The following is a 21,397-nucleotide window of genomic DNA, read 5'->3' as shown; positions in this document are numbered from 1 at the left end:
CTCCTACTACCATTCTCACCTATACCCAAGCCATTTAAAGTCTGCACTGAATAGCTTCCTGCATGAACTAAGGATCCAACAGTATATACAGAAACATAAATTCAGCAAAAAGGGTCATAAAGTTGACTCGGCAAATACATAGCACACAGCATCTCCAATAACTAGAGGCTTGCTTTTAGGGTGAAAACCTTAATGCTTTCAAGTGCAAGTAAGGAAAAGTAACTCCATTTGGTAAAGGGGTTCACTGACTTTGTGAAGTGACCTTTACATCAATTTCAAGCTCTAGTTCAGAGTTATAGCACACATAATAATTGTTAGGACGGGTTTCACTAAAGACATCAGAAGTAATTGTGCCTAAAGACAGAGACATTTACTTTACTACATAATGGATCATTCCTGGACAAGGGCATTATAGCACAAACATACAGTTATAATGCACCTCTGGCTTGTGCTGTCTTACACTCTCGAGGACTCTTGGTCTCTGTCAAACAAATGACAAAATTCTGTCAAATAAAAAAAGTGTAGTGATGAGATTCCCCTCAACATGTCGAGTCAGTGAGGCTGTGACGAAGGCTTGCAAAGAGGGCTGAAATGACCAGACTGTGCCTGGAGAGATGTTTTCAGAAAGACACAGTTAAAAAGCTATGGATGCTTTATAGATTCAATTTGCAGATTCAAGTCTCTTACACCTGTGTTGCTAACCACCATCGATCCATCATTCTGTGGAGCCCAATCCAATTTAGAATGTCGAGGAGCCCTAGAGCCCCGCAGCCTTATCCTAACCCAGGCCACAGCCACCACAAAGCCTGCTTACCTTCATCCCCTGAAGTCTGCAGTGTGTCTGTGTACTTTTATGTGCACATGTGTATTTGTGCTGAGGGAGACTGCAGACCAAGCTAAACACCTTAGCTGCTGGCTCATGTTAAAGCGTGTTGAGCCAATTTAGGGGTAGTGGAGGAGAGGAGAGACAGAGGAAGCTGAGAAAAACGCAGGGAACCCAGATCAGGACCCTAACTCAAACCAGAGTACAACAGGAGGAGAGCAGGAGGGAAGCGGAGGGAGAAAAAAAAAGAAGGGAGGGAACAATGTGGGCCCCTTGATGTGCAGCAAACAGTGGAGTAGACTGCAAGGAATCTTTTAAACCTATTTTCTATTGTATCGCAATCACAATCATGACTTCGAAACACTATAGCCATAATCAAACTACTCCACAGTGTCATCAAAGTCTTGTGATGGGGAGCACAATCTATTGGCTATCTGATTTGTTACTGCAGACAACAGACTGGTGCACTTGAGTCTCCCTTGGTGCAAAAGCTTAATGGCACCATGCATGTTCAGATTGACCATTCAAATCTCTCCCCTTCGCCACTAATTACAGTATCTTCTGGTGCAGATGTTTCTGTTTTAATTCTCTTTGCTGCTCCACTGGACTGTAGCAACACCCCTGAGATCAATTATTAAAGGGTATTTAAAACTGTGGGAAAAGGAGGTGGTAGGGTGGTGTGGAAGTGAAAGCAGCTGTTTAAGTGCTTGTGCCGCAGACTAAACTTCATCACCTCCCAACTAAACAGAGAGCATCCTGTGGGTTTCACTCACTCCAGTGACTAAACCCAGGACAATTAAGGCCTGAATCTCTGTAGGAGAGAAGGAGAAGGGAAATGGGAGAGAAGGGGCGAGGCAGGAGAAGTGGAAAGACTCCATACCAATAACAGGCAATTATGTTTGGGGAGGGCCATTGTCAGGCCATGAGAGTATAGAAGAAGACAGCGGGGATATGGGATGGTAGGGAAATGAGGAGGAGTGTTATTTAGGAGGCAGATGGCAGAGAGGGGGAAATTAAGATGAATGGGCACTGAGAGGGCTGAGCTGGTGCTGGGGCTAGGCAGAGAAAAGTAATTAGCTGTGTTTGCTCTGGGAGGCTGGCAGTGAGTATGATGCCTGCAGTGACAGGCTAAAGCCTTCAGCGTTATTAGTCAACAAGGCCATGTCTGCCCAGGGGGCAGCTGGGCCAGCAACCTTCCAGGACCTTCTTACCTGTCCAACACACCATGGGGTCTTTTCGCAACATGGACACTGAGCAGCAGCTCCTCTACAGACTGTAATTTCCTTTTACTCTAATCCCCTGTTAATACAATATAGACCTAACTTGCTCTCTCTTATATTTACCGACTGTCTCACGCACAAACAGCATCTGAATCCAATTTTTTTTCTCCCACATTATTCCTTAGTTTCACCTTTACCAACTGGCTCTCTTTCTTCCTCACACCATTTCTCCCCATTTCTTATGTTACAGCCACCTCTATCTGTCTCTTTCCTCCCACCCTGTATATCTGCCTCCCCCTCGTCCCTTTCCAATCTAATTTCAGATAAGTCGTAGCAGAACAACAGAGCAAGGCCCTTTATCATTGCCATCAATGATGTGGGTGGATTGAGCATGAATAATTTTATTCATGTGTGTCTGTACCCAGCCCACTGGGATTCCAATTACAAGTAATAAGAGGTAATAGGGTTACAGCGTAATTTTTTAAGTGCCTCAGTTATAATTGTAGAAAGCCTTTGTCAAGAGAAGAAAGCTGTTGTTTATTTTAGCAACAGCTAAAAGCACAATATCTGTTCACAACTGTAAATAATATAGGACAATTCAATTTGGTATAATTAATATCCCATCCGATCTTCCCTCGCAGCAAGTCATACACACATACCATTGCCCTTTTTACATTAAAATATTAACACTGAGTTTCTAAATGATAACACTGAACACTTGAAGGGCTCTAAGCTACAAGTGGCTTACATCCAATTTGTACCACAGCATTTGGCCTGTATGTTTGATATTGGTGCACAAGCCTCAGCGCTCTTCAAAAAGGTACAGTACATAGGTCAGCAGTGAGAAATGTGATGTGAATAGACATCTGAAGCTTCCTTTACATACGATTTTAAAAATGTGAAAGATCCCAACTGCATTCAAAAGTATAGAGTTGAACTCAAAATGCTGCAGTTACTGAACAATTTAGGAACCTTATCAAACTGAACCACCAGAACAGCCCACACACTGCTTTCAAAGAATCTCCACCCTGCTTTTCTCACAGTCTGTGCATCGTACTGCCTCAAACTGTTTTAGCAATGGCCTTTCACACTTTTGGAAGGCACACACAAGGTCACAAAAAGGCAAAGGGACAACTGAAAGGTCAATGGACACACAAAAAGGCAGGACATTTAAACTGTCAAGGGGAATTTACATTACATGCAAGAGCTGTTTAAGACTGATTTACAACAGTAGATAAAAGACAGAGCTGAGCATGCTTGAGGCTTTAGCTTTGTGGGTTTCTTATTTTTTGCTTTACCATGGTTAACAGGCCTGAGAACCTGCCGGAAGGAGCTGGGGCTGATCATCTGCTGCTGGTTATCTGTAAGGAGTGCAGTGGACAAATAATGCCAAAACGTACAGTACTAAGAGGGATCAAAAAGATCATGAGGAGGCATTCACAACATGAAGAAGAGCTGTGAAGTTCATTAACAAGAAGTACTGTTAAGGGCACAGCTGGCAATTGCCTCTAAAGTTTAATGGGTAATCCATTCAAAATATGTACAGATCCCACCATGGACTCATAACATGTGTTTGTTCTTTCAATTTTTCAATTTCTGGATTTGGATTTAAGACTGCTTGAAAAAGAAAACTGGGTGTGTTTTGCCTTTTACTGAGATCCAAACATCAAACAGTTGTAGTAATGTTGTCAGGCTGAGGATTCTCTGGCATTGTGCTGCTAGCAAGCATGTGTGCAAACAACAAACTAGTGTATTTTGCAAGTGTCTGAGAATGACAGTGTATGGAGGCAAGGCATGAAAACCCAATGATTCATTCAATTCACTCAGCTTTTAAAAACAAAACAGGAAAAATATGCATCCAGCTGGCAATTTAGGACCAAAATTCATAGTTTCATTCACATGTGTCACTCACAGTTTTCGGACACTAACGGTACTAAGTTTTATGTGTGCATCTTTGTTTGTGTATAAATTTAGGTAAAGGATATGAGACTCACCTCTGGGTCTTGGCATTCTTTTCCTGCGGTCTCTGAATGCAGCTCCTGACTGTAGGGCTTCCAGCAAACTATCCATCACACCTGTCTCATCATTCTCTGAAAAACCCAAGAAGGAAAAGAATGAGGGGGTGTTGGAAGACAGAAGTAAAGAAACAAAATCAGATAAAGTGCAGTTTCTTTTAGTGGTGAGGTTTGCCACACAGATTCAAACAATTTGGAACTTATAATGGCAGGCCACTATTTAAACACACAACGTAATATAAAAAGTCTTTAACAAGCACCCACTATATCATATGTACTGTATACTATAGGCTACAGCCCTATAGTAAAGGCAAGTTCCAAATATATGATGGGACTAGTTCTAAGCAAATCTTGTACTGCACAAATCAGCAGATTCTTGCAGACAACCTACTGTGCAAATGTGCACCCAGGTGATTGCAACCTAGTGGGATTTAGCTGTGCATTGCATTGTAGTATTTTAGTTGACAAAAAAATTAATAAGGATATTAACTAGCAATGGAGTCAGATATACAGGGATATAGAGTACACTGTCAAGCTGGAATGGAACACTCAACACTCATGGTGTTTCACAGTATTTATTGTAGAATACTCTTGAGTCAAAATATCAAGTCCTTGCTTGGTAGAAGCAAGGGAACCACCAGAATGCAGATATATTGCAGAAAGAGAAAAGCTTTGCAGATATGACATGTAAATCATGCCCTGTGTTGGTACAGCTGAAAACCTGGCCCTGATACCTGTGGCAGAATGATGTACCTGGCTAGTGATTTGCAGTGGATGGGAAGGAAAACAGATAGCAGGTATATGGCAATGTTCAGGGAAAACACACACTGTCAACAAAAAGTTTATACTGTGGTCATGTGTGTGTGTTTTCACCGCTTTGTTTGCAATAACTTTTGAAGTCCTTGTCAACCATCATGCAGATGGGAAGGGCTGTTTGTCACTGAACTCTGGTCACTTACAGAGGTACATTTCCACTACTAACACACTGGCATTAAAAGCTAAACGCTACAGTGCAACCACAGTGATGGTTTGATTACTTCTGACTGCTGCATGCTATTCGCATGTTGTCTATCAGTCTCATTTTGTTGACTTCCCTTTATATTATATTAGCTCATATTAGATTGAAAAAAAGTGCTGTAGTGTAAGATGTTAAAAAAGAAAGAAAAATAAATGTGAAATGTGTGAAAAACTACAACGTGATGTTAACGCAAAGCTTGTGATTCTTTAAAAAGAATAATGTAAAAAAAACAAAAAAAAAAAAAAAAAAAAAACACATTTTAGATGACAAACTTTCCATCCAAGAGTGTGTAAGTACTCTTAGAGAGTGCAGCCATGCCACAGGCTAGCACAAGTCTGATCTGTGCAACCTCCTGTGCACAAAAGCTGGTCTGGTCACTGATTTGAAAGTCAGACATATTTGTGTGGTCACTACTTCCTACTGTCATCAGCTCTAATGGTTCTCTCATAACCACTAGAACCACTAGTCAACAAATACATTTACTGCGATTTATATTAAATTAATAAAAAAATGTACCCTGAAAATGTTCACGACAATGTGCCAAATTGTTTTTACCAAGTAAAACACAAGCTGACATCTGCCTTTTTCAGATTTTCTATTATCATTGTTATCTTTTGTACTGTAAAGAAGAACTGTAACTGAATGGGAAACCAACACCTGTAAAAGAGAAGCAGATGAAACTTGAACTTTACATACAATGTCAGCAATATTCGGCAATATGCTGACACTTGCTGACCCTATTGATAAAGATAAATGTGCACTCTCGTTAATATCTGGTACGTCCACTGTGAATTTTCCTCAGCACCAGGCCCTGACTTTTCTACAGCAATGAAATTGAGAGCTCTGCTCTGGACTTTTAGTTTGCTGTCATCAACTGAGTTGTATCTAGTACTGTTTCACAGAACAAAGGATCCTGCCAAAGTCAGGCAGTCCTGTCACTGTGGCATGGAATTTAAAGACACCAAACAAACTGTATACACTGATCCTGGGGCTGCACAACTAATGGCACAGTATTCATAATCACAATGTTCACCTCCATATTTAGTGAAACTGAACTATTAATATAGATATATGTTCACATGCAATAAAACACTGTGTGCTGTACTTAAGCATGTATAATTCATTAGTGCATGATGTGCTAGAAAAGTTACAACTTCATTGGCTTCATAGAGGCCAAGCTGTATCATCAGCCACTGTGTGACTGCTGGGTCCCACCACTGATTTAGTGAAGGGTAGGAGGACATTGCTCTGATTAAGATTGTGTGTGTTTTTCTCACTCCTTCCATTTGTCTGACAATTCCCTGTGGAACAATAACACACATCCAGAACAAAATAATCTAATTCTAAGACTAGGACTTTGTGATGCTACCAGGCCCTCTATTGGGCCATAGGTCATTACATTCTATATTAACACGTGGGGCATAGTCTATTTCTGTGAAACTGGGCAAAAGTACAAATTAATGCACACATGGGTATAGCAATCGCATTTTTGAAATTTTGGTAAAACAGAGGCAAAATTGCACTCCAGAAAATCACAATGCAAACTAGAAATAGGGGCAGAAAGAGTACATCTTTAGCAGGAGACATATAGTATATTGCCAAAAGGTTGAGCTGGGGCAAACTTCAATAATGGCCAGTCATGTAAACTGTGACCTGAACAGGACGGCTTCCTTTAAGAGAAGAGAGTCTGAGTGTGCAAATGTGCAGCCTCGCGAATATGATTATACTGCAATCAAATACACTGGCTTGTAAGATTATTAGCTAATGCGATCTGGTACAGCAACTGGGCAAAAAAAAAAAATCCTTAGTCGAGCGAACAGTTTTGGTTTTTTTTTGACAGTGTCAGAGAGGTGTAGTTACAACTCTATGCATGTAAATGGGGTGGGGGAATTCAGTGTTGTATCTGAAGTTGATAAAATATCATCAACTGTGATAATAATAGTAGGAGAACTTTAGGTAATGAGGTTTGGCCAAGGGCCCTTTATCTATTTAATTTTTTTCACCCCATTGTTCATTGGGGGCACCAGGCGCTGTCCATAGTATGACCTATTAAATAGCCCCTGCATTGGGGAGAAGAAGACACAGCATTGGTTTGCTGTTCACATGACGGTATTAGATAGTGAATTAATATTATTTTATTGGAATTTAGATTGATAGTTATATGTACAGTGGAATCTTAACCATGCCTAAAAATTTAGCATGTAGCCCAAGAAAGGGAAAACTTCAAATATAATCTGTGGGTCAAATAATTTTGGTGGAGGGCAAAAGCTGGTCCGCAAGCCACTACATGCTGATCTTCAATATATAACGTCTCATAAGGTGTAGAAATAGAGGTAATAATTGCTTTTTAAAGAAAAAAAAAAGTGGCATGAGAAAAAAAAAAAATCAAAGCAAGTAAATGTTTCTGCCCAGCACACACTGATTGATCTGCTGCTCCAAGACCAGCCTATTGCCAGCATCACAGATTGTTACAGAATACACAATAAAATGCTGTTTATTACAAGAAGAATAGACAATAACTGATATAACTTTTATAAATGCTCAAAATACAATATATGATTTAGATCATCTGATTCATCAGGTTCAGATCAGATGTGCAAGGCTAAAAGTATTCAGAATGAGAATCATTTTATTGATCCCCAAGGGGAAACTTTTGTTACATCAGCTCACTATCACGTCAGTGCACACAGGAATAGAAGTACTAAGCAAAAAATATAATACACTATAATACAGGTCAGATAAATCACTTTAAGTCAACATGATCAACAAGTCATTATCAATTAAGATTGATTGATCTTGACAAAATATGTAAATTGTCTATTCCTGCACTCGAGTGAAATCAAAAGCCCCTAATTTGAGTACATGTTTGAGGGTGTAATATGTTTTAAATGTGTATAGACGCAGATAGTGTTGGTCTATTTCAAAAGCTGTCAATGTGGACTGGGACTGCAGTCGGTGATCAACCTCTGAAACTTGTCACCTCTGTCAGATGCCTACAAGCTCTTTTCCTCATCTCTTTCAATCCGAGACTTTCATAAACCATTACTACAACCACTACAGTCACACTGTACCATGGGGCCCAAAAACTGAAAGTTTCTTCTTCTTTCATGCATACAGTGCCATGCAGCACCATGGTGGGTTTTCTGCAAACCTACAAAAATTGTCAATAAGCTCCACAGTACATGGTCCATTTATAGCAAACCCTCCTCTACACTGAAGCTCCTGTATTGAGGGTAGAGTGTCCCCAAGGTGGTGGGCTGTGGTTGTACCCAAACCTAAAGCCAAGCTGCGACTGCACACGCACAGACACACAAACACGCACAGACACACAAACACACACAAACACACACACACAGTGTCGCTTCCTTGCCTGCCTGCTTCTATGTGTACATTTGTTGTGCTTTTTATTTGCAACAGTTGCACTCCTCCTCTGGCTGATATGTGCCCAGTTCTTCATCATTACACAGAGCAGAGAGGCAGTACGAATGTCTGAGCAAAACCAACGCTCCTCAACGTCCAAATTTGTCTCCACTGCTGTGGCAATTCATCACAGGCAGCAAGCTTTACACTCCCCACAACACACATAGACACATACACAAAAATACAGATCAGCACACAGAGCAGATCAATCTATTGCAACCTGCAGTGTGTGGCTTCATGTGTAGTACTCCGTTTGACTCTAACCCACAAGAACATGAAATGGTTTGTGTGCCTCAGGAGGCGAGGAAAAAGAAACCCACTCAGATCTCCCGCCTCAGGAATATATGGGAGCAAAAACAGTCCAATTTTACACATCAATCAGAAGCAACTCAGACAGGCAGAGACAGAAAACTGCTTTATAGAATGTAGACAAGAGGTGCTTTCAGGCAGCAACACTGAAAATCATAACACATATTTATATACTCACACCCACATGCTCACAAACTTAGAGAGACAGATCACAGACATGTCACATGGATAGTAATGGAGCAGGAACACATGGCAGAAGAATATTAGTCAAGCTAGTAGCTGTGAAATGGGTTTGAAACAGTAATTCAACTTGTGAAAGGTGGTGTTGAGGAGGATGTGGCGAGAGTACAAAGACTAGTGAGAGGAACGGGACAGTGAAGAGTGGTATCCCAGCTTTGGCAGCAGAGCTACTGATTGGTGCTTTGATGTGCACAATTCGCCTGCCTCTTTCCATTCTGCTGCATCTGGGATCAGAGCTCTCATGACAGGTGTGCAATGTGCACAGAGACTTTTTGCTTTAACTTTCACAAAAAATGAAGATACTCTCACAAGCCAGTCTAGGCCTCACTGATGTCTATTTAAAGAATAGTAAGAGTGTCTACCTTGTGTTCACATCTTTTTCATTGTGCTCTACAGTAAGCTCCAAGTCCCACATTTTAGTAGTGAAAGAAAGCAGGAACTGAGCTAAATGAGCTCTACTGTGACGTGTCTAGCTCGACTGTCCTCTTCGTTGGGTAAAAAGTAAGAAAATATGCGTGGAAATATGTGGTCAGATGTACAAATGTAGAGGTACAAGTCTACAAGTCCGATCAACAAAAAGATAAAAGCAGAAAGGAGTTTACTCTACCACAAAACAAAAGAATAAACTTTGGGAGTGGAATCAAGACAAAGCTGAACCTCTACCTCTGGGAAAAGGCTATACTTATCCTCCTGTCTGTAGTGAAACTTCAATCACCATCTATTTAATCAGAGCCTGTTCAGACCGGCGTTTTCCATTGTCTGGACATGCTGCCTATCTGTGTGTCGATGCCTACCCTCTATTCAGACCTAATGCCTCACGCCACTTCACTCAACAGGATGTGGCACTTATCATCAGGACAATGACCTGGTTGTAGCAGTGTGTAGCAGAGGTGGGCCAGAGCAAGGCAAGAAATAGGGTCAATTGGGCTGGGATGGAAAAGCTAAGGAGAGAAAATGACATGCCTGAGTGCAATGAATGCAGGCCGACCAGTGTGTTCCCTTGGACACTTAGAAGGCAAACGGTGCAATAAGGCTAGTCAGCCCCCCCTCTCTCTATTGAATACCCTCTATTCCACTTTACTGACACTGATTAGCAAGTAGCCAAGCCATTCACTGGATGATGAATAGGGATGTATAAATGACAGTCATGCATCATAACCAGCTAATGAATATTGTAATAGGTCACTGTTCATAATCCTCGCAACAGTTCTGCTCAACTGATGAGTCTTTGCTGCTGCAAGCAAAAGTTCTGATGTGTTACCAGTGGCACCTTAGCCAAGGAGCACACATTAAAGTAATCAGATAAAAAATGTGATAAATCCATATATTCATAGAGAAACCCCATTAAATGATCATTCACCCATCAGAGCAGTTCCCCACCTGGGGGTCAGAACTGTATAAAGGTGAAACTATGTCAAGGCTTTGGGTTTCTCAGTTTGCTGTGGTGTTCTTTTGCCCCCTTGTGGCCCTAAGACACAAGCAGGTCCAGCATGAGACACGAGAGGATAGCAGAGCAAAGCAAATTTAAAACATTAAACCCCCACAAACAATAAACAAGAGTTTCCAAGAATAACTGCACATACTAATAACCTGGCTTGCACTACCAACTAGTGGTGACAGCAGGCTATGATGTACTGTGGCACTATAGAACCATGCTACAACACAGCTGGGCTCAACAGAAACAGACTTATAAAGAAGGTTCAACAGACTTACTTGTACCGTTTACACCATGAAGGCCAGTGCAAATATGTTTTTGATTCCTCCAAAATGTGGAGGGTTTTTTTAAAACAATAAACTGGCAATGTGTTCAACACACTCACACCTCATAGAACACAATGAACCAGCACTCAGTAGACATTAGGACATTGTTAGCCTAGTTGCTCACAGCAACACAGGGAACGAGCCCACTGTCCAGTGGGTTCTAGTATACACCAGTGCAATTCCAACCAAATTGTCAGTTGATTATAACAGTAAAAGTATGAGGAACAGAATAGTATAAAACAAAAGAAAACTATGTGAGCACCACTATAATACTACTGCATGATACAGAGGACATTACTTTACCTACAAGTATCTAAGAAATAGCTCATGGGAACATACCGTATCTCATACAAGCTCCCGCTTCGCAAAAAGATTTTTCTTTCTATCTCTTTCTTATGCCCCTCCTATGCTTTTAGCATCTTTGCATGCAGGGTTGCATCTCTAGCTGTTCTTCTATTTGACATCTTAATAGTTCATCGCTTGTAGCCATGTAGGGAATGTTAAATAAAGCTCTGATGTGTAATTTGTCGCTCCACAAACATTCCCGCTCCCGGCCTACCCTGGGAGTTAATGCAACAGATTTGTCATACACAAGCCAGGCACAGCTAGAGGAGGAGGGGAAAAAACACCTATTCAATCTGAATTTCAATCTCCATAGGGCTCTATGCAAATGCATGCAAGCTGATGCTCCCACTCTCTCAGACTGTACACACAGTGCAGATGACGAAATCAGGCTGCATATTATGGTGTAGGTAGAAGCCCAGACTGTAGCAGGTAAAAGAGACAGAGGAAAATGAGAAAAAAACTTGAAGAAACTCACATTGCGGGAAATCATAAGTAGGCAAAGCTAAAACCAAACTAAATGCAGTACCTGTAGTAGGTAAAGAAGCTGATATCCATTTTGATCATTTCCTCCAGAAAACCCACCCCCTTCCCCCGTCTCTCATTGCTGTGCCCTTCAACATAATATGGATATGCAGCCTCTCTGGGGCTTTTTAGGGAATTGATGGATAATCAGATAATTACACAGAAAATCTCCATTGAGGACAATCCTCCCTGACAAACAAAGAGAAAGCTCTTTAGTTAATAAATAGGCTGAGAGACAGACAGAGTGAGAGAGTGTTTGTGTGTGTGTGAGAGAGAGAGAGAGAGTGTTTGTGTGTGTGTGAGAGAGAGAGAGAGAGAGAGAGAGAGAGAGAGAGAGAGAGAGAGAGAGATGAGTAAATCCTGTCCTGGGTTGGCAGCACAATGCCAAATCTCTATCACATATTCATTTCATCCCAACAATCTGTGTGTATGTGTGTGTACGTGTGCGCGTGTGTGTCAGACATTGCCAGAAACATCACTTCTTGGGGATGTCACTGAGTTTGCCTTTAGCTTTATCTTAATTTGAGCGTATCTAAATAAATTTCAAGCTCTAGGCATATTTGTATAAGCCTTTCTGACAAAATTTGGCTGAAGTTTATTCTTATGATTTTCTTATTTCTGAACTACTTTTCAACTGAAATTGAAAAGTTTGCAGTGAAACACAACTCAACACATAAGCACAGTGGAAAGAAGTCCAAGCTGTCAATCTGAGTGAGTTATGAGAGTAATTCAAATTCGCATAAGGACACAAATATACAGTGCCAATAAGCGTCCCTTTTATTCGTTTACAACACTGAAACAAAGTGGATGTGTTGTAATTATTTTTTCTGACACAGAAACAGAAAACATATTTTAATGTCAAAGTGGTCTAAATTAAGTACAAATTATTGATTAAATAAGTATTCACTCCTTTTAAGAGCAATTACAGCTTTGAGTCTATGTTATGTGGATTCTGTTTATTTGCATGGCATCTGTGAGTGAACACAGTCAAATTAAGAATTTGTGTTAAGACTTGAAAATTGCTGGTCTGAATTCTGATTTGGCCACTCCGGGGCGTTAACATTGTTGTGTTTAAGCCGGTCTTGCTAGAAATTAAATTCCAGTCACAGCTCTCCAAAGAATTAGTTTTTTTTGTTAAGGATTTCTCTAAATTCTGCTGCACTCATTTTACCCTCTACCTTCACGAGCCTTCTGCAGAGAAGCATCCCCACAGCATGATGCTGCCACCAACATGCTTCATGCTGGGGATTGGTGCATTTTCACTCATGTGTGGTGGCTTACAGCAAACATGTTGTTTAGTAAGATGTCAAAAAAGCTCCATTTCAGTCTCTTCAGACCAAAACGTATTTATAAGCACTACTCTCTCTCTCTCTCATTTTAATTCAGTGGCTTTATTGGCATGAAAGTTTAGAAAAACAAATTTGCAAAGCATCCTCTTTCTCTCTATCTCTCTCTCACACACACCATTTGATTCAAGATTTATCTTATTTACAATATAACCTAAATATACCAAACATAAAAAAAAACTAAAAGTAGATGAAACAACAAAACAAACTCTGACACTTATATGATAGGATATAGGATATTTGTCATATTTCAAATATGACTTTTTAGCCTGAATTAATGATTCAGGTAGGAAACCCTTGTCCAGATATGGTGTCTGCCAATGACAACAGACAGAGCTGTGCCTCAAGCCTACATCTGTAAGCCATTCACTATCAATCAATGGACATTACCGAGCCACCCTAATATAAACACAACCCGTACAACAGTGGCCTATTGGTGGTAGTTAATTTGCAATTCCTGTTGCTGGTATTTTCAGATAACCACAGCATGACAGAGGGTGAGATACAGTACACACTATTGGACTAACACACAGTACATAACCTATCCACCAGAATCCTACATTAACTTCAACTGGACATGATCCTTCATTTGGATGAGCCCAGCACTGTAAAACTTCAGGCTCTCCGTGGCAAATGGTGACAATTGAGGGATGTCCAGACCACAGTAAAGGGAAAAGGGAGAGGTTTGCAGGGCTCAACACTAATTTCTAAAAGTGTTTGCCAGGCTGGCAACTAGGCATCAGCTTGTGGTTGCCGAAACTGAAAATATGGTTGACATTTTTAGTCACCTTATATTTTGAGTTATTATGATACTATGTAGTTATATGTCAGCTTATGAAAATGTGACATAAAGGAATGTTTAAAAGCTTTATTACAGTAACCAAACCGAAGTTTGTGTTTTATCGGATACTTGACAGAATTTGAATCTTAAGGGTTATTGTGTCCACCCTCAATTCCTGGTATACAAAATTGCAGCAATTGTTGTAATGTTGACGGGTTAGTCAAACTTTTAACCCCACATTCAAATAACTTAATTTGCTTCACCATAGTCTCTAAAACAGATGCCTGCACACGCAAGTAAACTCACCATCGCATGTGCAGCATTGTCTGGCCTGCAATATTTAAATATCACTAATGCAACATAAACATTTAGTGGGTCGATGTTTTGCTGTCCCTATTTTTTATATGTTTAAAGAAGGGGTGTCACGATTCTCCAAATCAATGATTTGATTTTCGATTTCAAGGTCACGATTCAATTCGAAATCCAATTTAAACTTTCTTTCAGCACTGACCGCTATGCCATTGATAGACTATCCTATGTGTCAGAACAAAGGTTCTCTGCTCAGTCGAGAGTTTCTTGGTTTCTACAATTATTCTGCAGAATTGGAGTTCCGAGAATATAGACAGACTGAAACCTCTCTTCAAAGCTGCAGCTTTGTAATTTGGCCCAGAAAGTCCGGTGTTACCTCCTGTACTCTGGTCCAGACAAGGCAGGCAGGCTGCCGGGAATGGACGGCCCAGATGATGAACGGATGGTTAGTGGGTAAATGGTGTGGTGCGCGAGGGAAAAAACAGGCGGCCTAACAAACAGCTGACTTTTTTGATGCACTGGCAGGCTAGCGACGGACACCCTCGTACGGTCTGACTTCCCTGTGTGTGTCCCTGGGTGTCTCGAAAAGTACAGCTGCAGGCTACTGGTAAGCTACGCTGTGTCTCTTTGAAGTGTTGTCGTGTTTTTCTTCGGACACGTGCTGGATGTGCGCAAATAGGCGTGGGTGGAGAGAAAAAAAAACTGGGAGGATCATCGACCCTGCTTTTGATTTCGAAGCTCGAAATCGAAAAGTGGTTGCAGGCCAATTTCTCAAAATGGTTGCCAATGGCAACCTGGCAACCATTGCTGTCAAGCCCTGGTTTGTATTATGTTTTAGCCAAGAGAGGCCTTGGTTTGGCTAGATAGTATGCCCAAAGCAGTACTTTGGCCTGGATGGAGAATGATGATTCTCTACTTTCACTCTAAAGTCTACAGTGCTAGAGTGGCTGGCATAGTCATGTTAGCTATAGATGCTGGTGCAGGGCTGGAACTGCCAAGCTCAACTGCTCTGCCAGCCCTGGCTTTGACATTGGAAATGGGTCTGGAGGCTGCACTGTTGAACAAGTTTCTGGCATCAGAGGTGCTCCAAAGGGGAAGGAAAAAACAAAAAACAAAAAAACAACTGGCAGTTGGAACCAGATGCTCTGGCATAAGGTAGACATCGCCTCCTTCATAGCTATGTCTGATCCTGCTCTTTCTAGGTACATTATATCCGAGGGCCACAGCAATGGACAGTGAATGAAAAGAAAACACTGTATATGTAGAGGTCTTTATGAAAACTCCCTAAACATCTACTGACAATATGTAAGCATGTCTTAAGAACATAGAGTGCAAAAGCACGTAACACCTGGCTGAAATATAGGCAAAGTTAAAATCATAGGTCTACCTATCAATACAAGATTCAATCAGTAAAATTATTTATCCATTACAAGGCAGACTCAGGAACTGAGTCACCAGTTTCTGGGTAAAAGTATTAAACATATTATCAAAATTCAGATGTCGGACCAAATCTGTGTTACTGACACAGGAAAAGCAGCTACATGTAAGCGGCAGTTTAGACTGAAAGTGTGTTAAAACAACGCATGGGGCTGACTAATGTCTTACTTCTTCTTACTAATGTCTTCTTCTTCCTTCTTAAAATGTCCTAAATGATAGCTCTTCTCCACATTTTGTGACTACCATATTTTTAAACTCAATAGATTATAAAGAAAAAGTAATAGTAAAAGTAAATTAAAGTAATTAGGGTACAGTTGTTAAGTGTAACTATTTTCACAAGCCAGCTGAACACCAAACCTTTTGCTTGTGGCCTAATTCGAGACTTGTGCTTTGTCAACATGTAATGTTAAAACAAAGTAAAGGTATTAACATCAAATTATACTATCGATTTATTACCAGTGCAACCATCACCCTTTACGGAATGTGGCATAACGCTCTGCTCACTCAAAAAGTTTAACTCACTGGGTGAATTGTGGTTACAGAGGCTGTCCTTCAACCAGTTGACCTGGGTTAAAGGTCATTTTAGCAATCATCTATCCTGCTAAAAAGTCTTGTAGCAATACACTGAAACCCTTCAATCCTGAGGAATGCTGTCTTGGGCCGGCCCTTTGCTTTGACCTCCCAAGAAGGGCCAAGCAAGAGGTGAATTTCAATACTTAAATCAATTACCAATCAATAATCAGAATATAACAGAATAGTAATAAATGGTTGAAATATGCACAATGATACACATCAAGAATCTTGCCTCGCTAAACTGTCCACAAATTAAGGGAAGGTTACATGTGAATGTTGCCTTCATATGATACAATGACATGACACAGAGTGTGTTACCTGCATCTACATGTCTGGTATGATCATGTTTGCTTTACATATCTGAGAGACTACATTTGAATAATAAAATAATAAAAGTCAAGACTATAATTTCAACTGGTCTGACATGGACTAAGTGACATTTAAAAAAATCTTTTTTAACATTCTGTTTTCACACAACGGGTAATTTGTATTTAAATTATTTCCAGCATTACTTAACTACTTGTCCATCAATTAAAATATGCATAGATGAGTAGATGTGGGTTTTAATTTTTCAAGAGATAAATACTGATTTGTGAAAAAATAGGTGTCTCCTCTAATCCATTAAAATGTGACTTAAATTTGCTTAATAAATGAGAGTCATTGTCTTTGAACGATCTCTTACACCATTTGACCTTAGACTGATTTAGTGCATGGTTCCATGTAAAGGGCTTAACAATGCAAGAGTTGACAGGCAAAGCAGATTGAAGTCTCTACCTGCATTGACTTCTAGCAACCTCCTCTTCTTCTGCTGTCTCTCCTGTTTTTCACGCTCAGCCTTCTCCTTTGCTGCCCGTGCTCTCCTCTGTTTCTCCTCTGACTCTTTCCGCCTCAGGTTCTCCTTCAGTGCTTGCTGTGGGGGGAAAAAAGAGAGAAAGGGAGAGAAAACAAGATGGATTGATAAGTGGGGTTAATTACAGTAGTGTAGAGCCTGTCAAAGGCAGAGGCAGCTGTCGAACCCCACAGACATCTTTATCAGACACCATTAAAGTCTGATGACGCTTCATAGGTGCAGCCTGGTCTTGCCACACACAAAACAACTTGACACCATGGTCTTCAGACACTTGAGATCCATGAGTGATGGAACAATGATCTAAAGACATGAACATTAGCTGCCGGTCTTTTCAAAAACATTATTTTCTGTTCTAATTTTAACTATTACTTGCACATTAATATATATATATATATATATATATTCCTAATTCCTAGAGAATCTCAAGGCTCTGTTTCAATATTTTGCTTGTTCTCTTTAGTTTTTTCACTTTACACTCTATTTCAGAGCCTAAAACCTTATTATGGGAGTGGGAAAAACATGATACTAAGACAGTATAAAATGTATAGAGCATGAAAATGCACAAAAAATACATGCATCAAATCATTGCATGAGTGTGTCTATGTATACAGTATGTGTTAGGGTGATTAAGACAGCTTCAGTATCACCTAGTGGATACTGTGTGAGCTTATCCAGTCAATTAACAGCAGATGAACTCAATAGCAATGCTATGCAAACAGGAATACAATTCAAATGGAATTCAATTGTAACAGGCTGCATGAAACCAAAGTCAAATGCTAGATTTGATTTAAATAATAATTATATATAATAGCTAGGCAACTTTCCTATATATACACTTATTCACCCTAAACCTGGAATGTAATTAGGAGATCAAAAATGTGTTTATGGTAATACAAGCATAGCTTTCAATTGATTGCACTTACTGCCTTGCACTTGTACTGTTACATATTTTTTATGTGTTTTTACCTGTTTCCCTAGTAAAATGATCTAGTACTGGTTATGCAGTACACCTAGTAATGATATTATTGATACTCTGTTGAGTCCAGTTGTTCCATTGTGTAAGCTGTCCTGCTGAGACAAAAATGTTTGAAAAAAAAAACAAAAAACACACATCTGAGATTTGTTCTATTTGTGCTGGCCCATTGGTGGAGAACAGACGGCCTGTGACTATTAAAAGAGTGAACAGACCTGATGCCAGATCCAGTTCCAGCAGGTTTAGCTGCATACAGAATGGACATATGGAATGTTTTCATATACTATAATATGATGTACTTTGATAGGAGTTATTATTTTGTTTATGTTATTGATATCTGCTATAACAGGTGTAATCCATTTCAGGAAGTACATGGAGAGACATTATTGTAATAGAGTGTATGTACAACCAAATATCAAGTATGAACAAACCTAATGTGTGTACTCAAGTCTCACTAACGGCAGTGCTCCAGGATGATTCTCAGGAGATAGATTAGATGTCTAAGATGACAAGACAGCACACAAACATACTGGAAACGACATCTTAGTTATGTAAGAGGGAGAGGTCGACAAACACACAGGCAGGGAGGTTTTATGGCGCAAAACGGTGTGTGTTATCTTTAGTTCTTCAGTTGGGCTTGAGCTGACTCCTTTATTTGTGTTATACTTTGATGGCACAATAAAGTCTGCGGTGAACTGAGGATCTCTTTCTCTGCTCTCATGATTGAGTATTATTTATTCTTTATTCATTACAATAGTTTTAATAGTAGAAAAGTGTTGATAGTTTAAATATAAAAAAAATGTACCCCTACAGTACATATGTACAGTACAATTTTAAATCATATGCGTTAATGCTGATATGTTTTCTTTTCATAATTTCATTATTGGGATTGGAATGAACATTTCAGAAGAATATTCCAGTATTACAATATAGTAAATAATACAATTTCATATACTGTATAAATATAGAATTCCATTTCTCTTTTTAGGGGATTATGTAGTTTGATTCAAATGGTGTTCCATGAAGGAATAGGAACTCCTACTGTACTTCTTTTCAGGAAACGCTGATGGTCAATTCCAATCAGAGTAGCAATCATTCATTTTTCTTTTTTGTTAGCCCTCTCTGTTCGTAGAGCACAGCAATAAAATGTGGGAAAACTGAATAAGTGTGTGGAGATATTTCTATTGAAAATAAGTGGACTGCAAAAACAAATTAAAGTGCAAGGATCATGAGAAAACCTTTAACTTGACTGACTTTGGTCCCTTTTTTGACCAGATACTCATATAGTTTACCTGCATTTCAACCACTGGCCCCAAGCTCCAGTTTAGTTTATGGGCCATAGTCCCTTCTAATTTATTACATTCTGATGGCCCAAGAATGATTGGGGTGGAACTTGTAGCACTGCATGTCATTCACTATTCAAATACAACTCTTGAGACTGGGCTTGAACAGCATTCGTTGAGACTGCAAGCAAGTACCGGTGGTTGCTATTAGGTCCTGGGACAGAAATATATTTTAATATTATTGACATTTGCACAAGCCAGTCTAGCCAACTTCTAAACTAAAATGTCATTAATTCCATTCTGCCTGTCTATGAAGACTTATTTTATAGGTACACTATCTACTGTACATCAACCACTGTGGATACAGGCTCTATAATCCCTGTGCCAAAGGGTTGTTAAACTCATACAATGATGCCGATCGCTCAATAATGCCACAGCCAAGTGACAGACTCCATATGATTTAACAAGTGCTAGCATGATTGCCATCCTGATCAATAGCCAGTCACTTAAAGCAAGGGACTCTGGGCTTTTATCAAACATCCAACTCCTCCTCCTCCTCCTCCTCCTCCTCGTCTCCCCTTCTCTTGCGTTATTCACACATTCCGGCTTGACAGGCAGGTCAGTGGAAGAGTAGTAATGCCAAACCAACATGAATGGATGCACACAAAAACACACACTACGAGAACTCTTTAGCATATGGAGATCTACAGTGGCACAATAAAGAGGGGCAGTCATTTATTGAGGTCCACTGACAGCCTCTTATTAAGTCTGCATACATTTGTATGTGACCATTTATGAAATGATGTAGCAGGGCTCGACAGGGCTGAGCACACAGACGGAGCGGAGTGGAGACAGGTAGTAGACAGTAGACAAGTAAACATTACTTGAGTTGATGGCAACTCTTTACGTAACGTAACACTGAAATTCAACAGTGGTGTTCTGTCAGTAGATGCAGTGACTTAAACCAACGGTGAGTAAGAAAAGTATAAATAATATGTAATTTGTTAAGCTATGAATAAAAGGTAAAGTCCGCTAGCCACTAGGATAATTTATGCAGTGTAAAATGCCATAGGTTTAAGCTAATAATGATGACTAGCAATTGTTTTAAACCTTGACAACAATTTCTTATTTATAAAACAGACCACAAGGAGATTGTGATTTGTTGCCAGCTTAGCAGACATATACGACATATACTTTAACATTTATCTAAAACTCATTCACTTAAAAGACAATAGCAGCTAACGACACTTATGTGTACCACTCACAGGTTTATAGAAATTCAGGAGAGGAGAGTGCTGAAGAGAAGAAAGGGAAGACAAATACCAAATGACTGTGCTACATTAAAGCTGTTCAGAGCTCTATTTTTAAACTATTTTTAAATGAAACTAACTCCTCCACCAAATTAACTTTGATTTGATGAAATGAAACTGTCGGTTGCTCGTGGAAACCACTGATTCACAAATGACTATATTCTTAATGGGCATCCAATCTGGTAAATTACAGGCAGAGAGAATGAGGAGAAAGAAAAGGGAAGGACAAGAGTACTGACATATTACACATTTTCAATAAGGAACAATTAAGTGTTCCCAGGTTACAAGTAGACAGCTGTGACGGGTCAACTTAGTCAAAACTCGGACACTCCGCCCTGTCTTCACTATCAAGCAGCTCTCTCATTAAAACGCCAAATTCATTTACTAAAACAGAATGCAAACATACTTGCACTATAACAACCAAACAGAGCTGTCGCTACACTCAACCCATACAATTTCATACAGACAGCAATCTAGTCAGTGGTGAAATCAGTGTTGTTTACAGCAGCCTCATAGATTGGATTGTCAATCACATTTTGCACATTTTTGTAAACTAAATTTGTAAAAGATGTATGATTAGTTTGTCTTTTGTAAACAAAGACAAGATAAAACAACAATATGCCCTACAAACCTATGATGCAAATGACAACTGTACTATGATATTAACACATTTAGGCCAATAATAATATAGTCTAAGCTTTTTTTAAGGTGTTATGTAATAAACAGGAGTCCACAGCCATGTTAGCGGCGTTGTCAAGCTATAGTTTGGCAGAGTGGTGCTTTGAGCTAAATTATAATGTCAGCATGCTTAACCTGCTCACAGTGATAATGATGTCAGCCTGTTGATGTTTAGCAGGTATCA

General features: G+C 39.8%; 1 protein-coding gene across 1 annotated transcript in view; it reads right to left on the bottom strand.

The window, feature by feature from the left end:
• Window positions 1–21,397, bottom strand: part of LOC122875815 (protein diaphanous homolog 3-like) — a 183,962-nt gene that overhangs the window by 50,350 nt on the left and 112,215 nt on the right. The window contains exons 25-27 of the mRNA XM_044195365.1: window positions 16,894–17,029; window positions 4,038–4,133; window positions 3,342–3,404 (exon numbers count right to left, since the gene is read on the bottom strand). Of these exons, the coding sequence (XP_044051300.1) occupies window positions 3,342–3,404; window positions 4,038–4,133; window positions 16,894–17,029 (295 nt within the window). The remainder of the gene's footprint in view (window positions 1–3,341; window positions 3,405–4,037; window positions 4,134–16,893; window positions 17,030–21,397) is intronic.

The sequence above is a fragment of the Siniperca chuatsi genome, linkage group LG1, assembly GCF_020085105.1.
Source record: "Siniperca chuatsi isolate FFG_IHB_CAS linkage group LG1, ASM2008510v1, whole genome shotgun sequence".
NCBI lineage: Eukaryota > Metazoa > Chordata > Actinopteri > Centrarchiformes > Sinipercidae > Siniperca > Siniperca chuatsi.
This window is presented reverse-complemented; position numbering and strand designations above follow the sequence as displayed.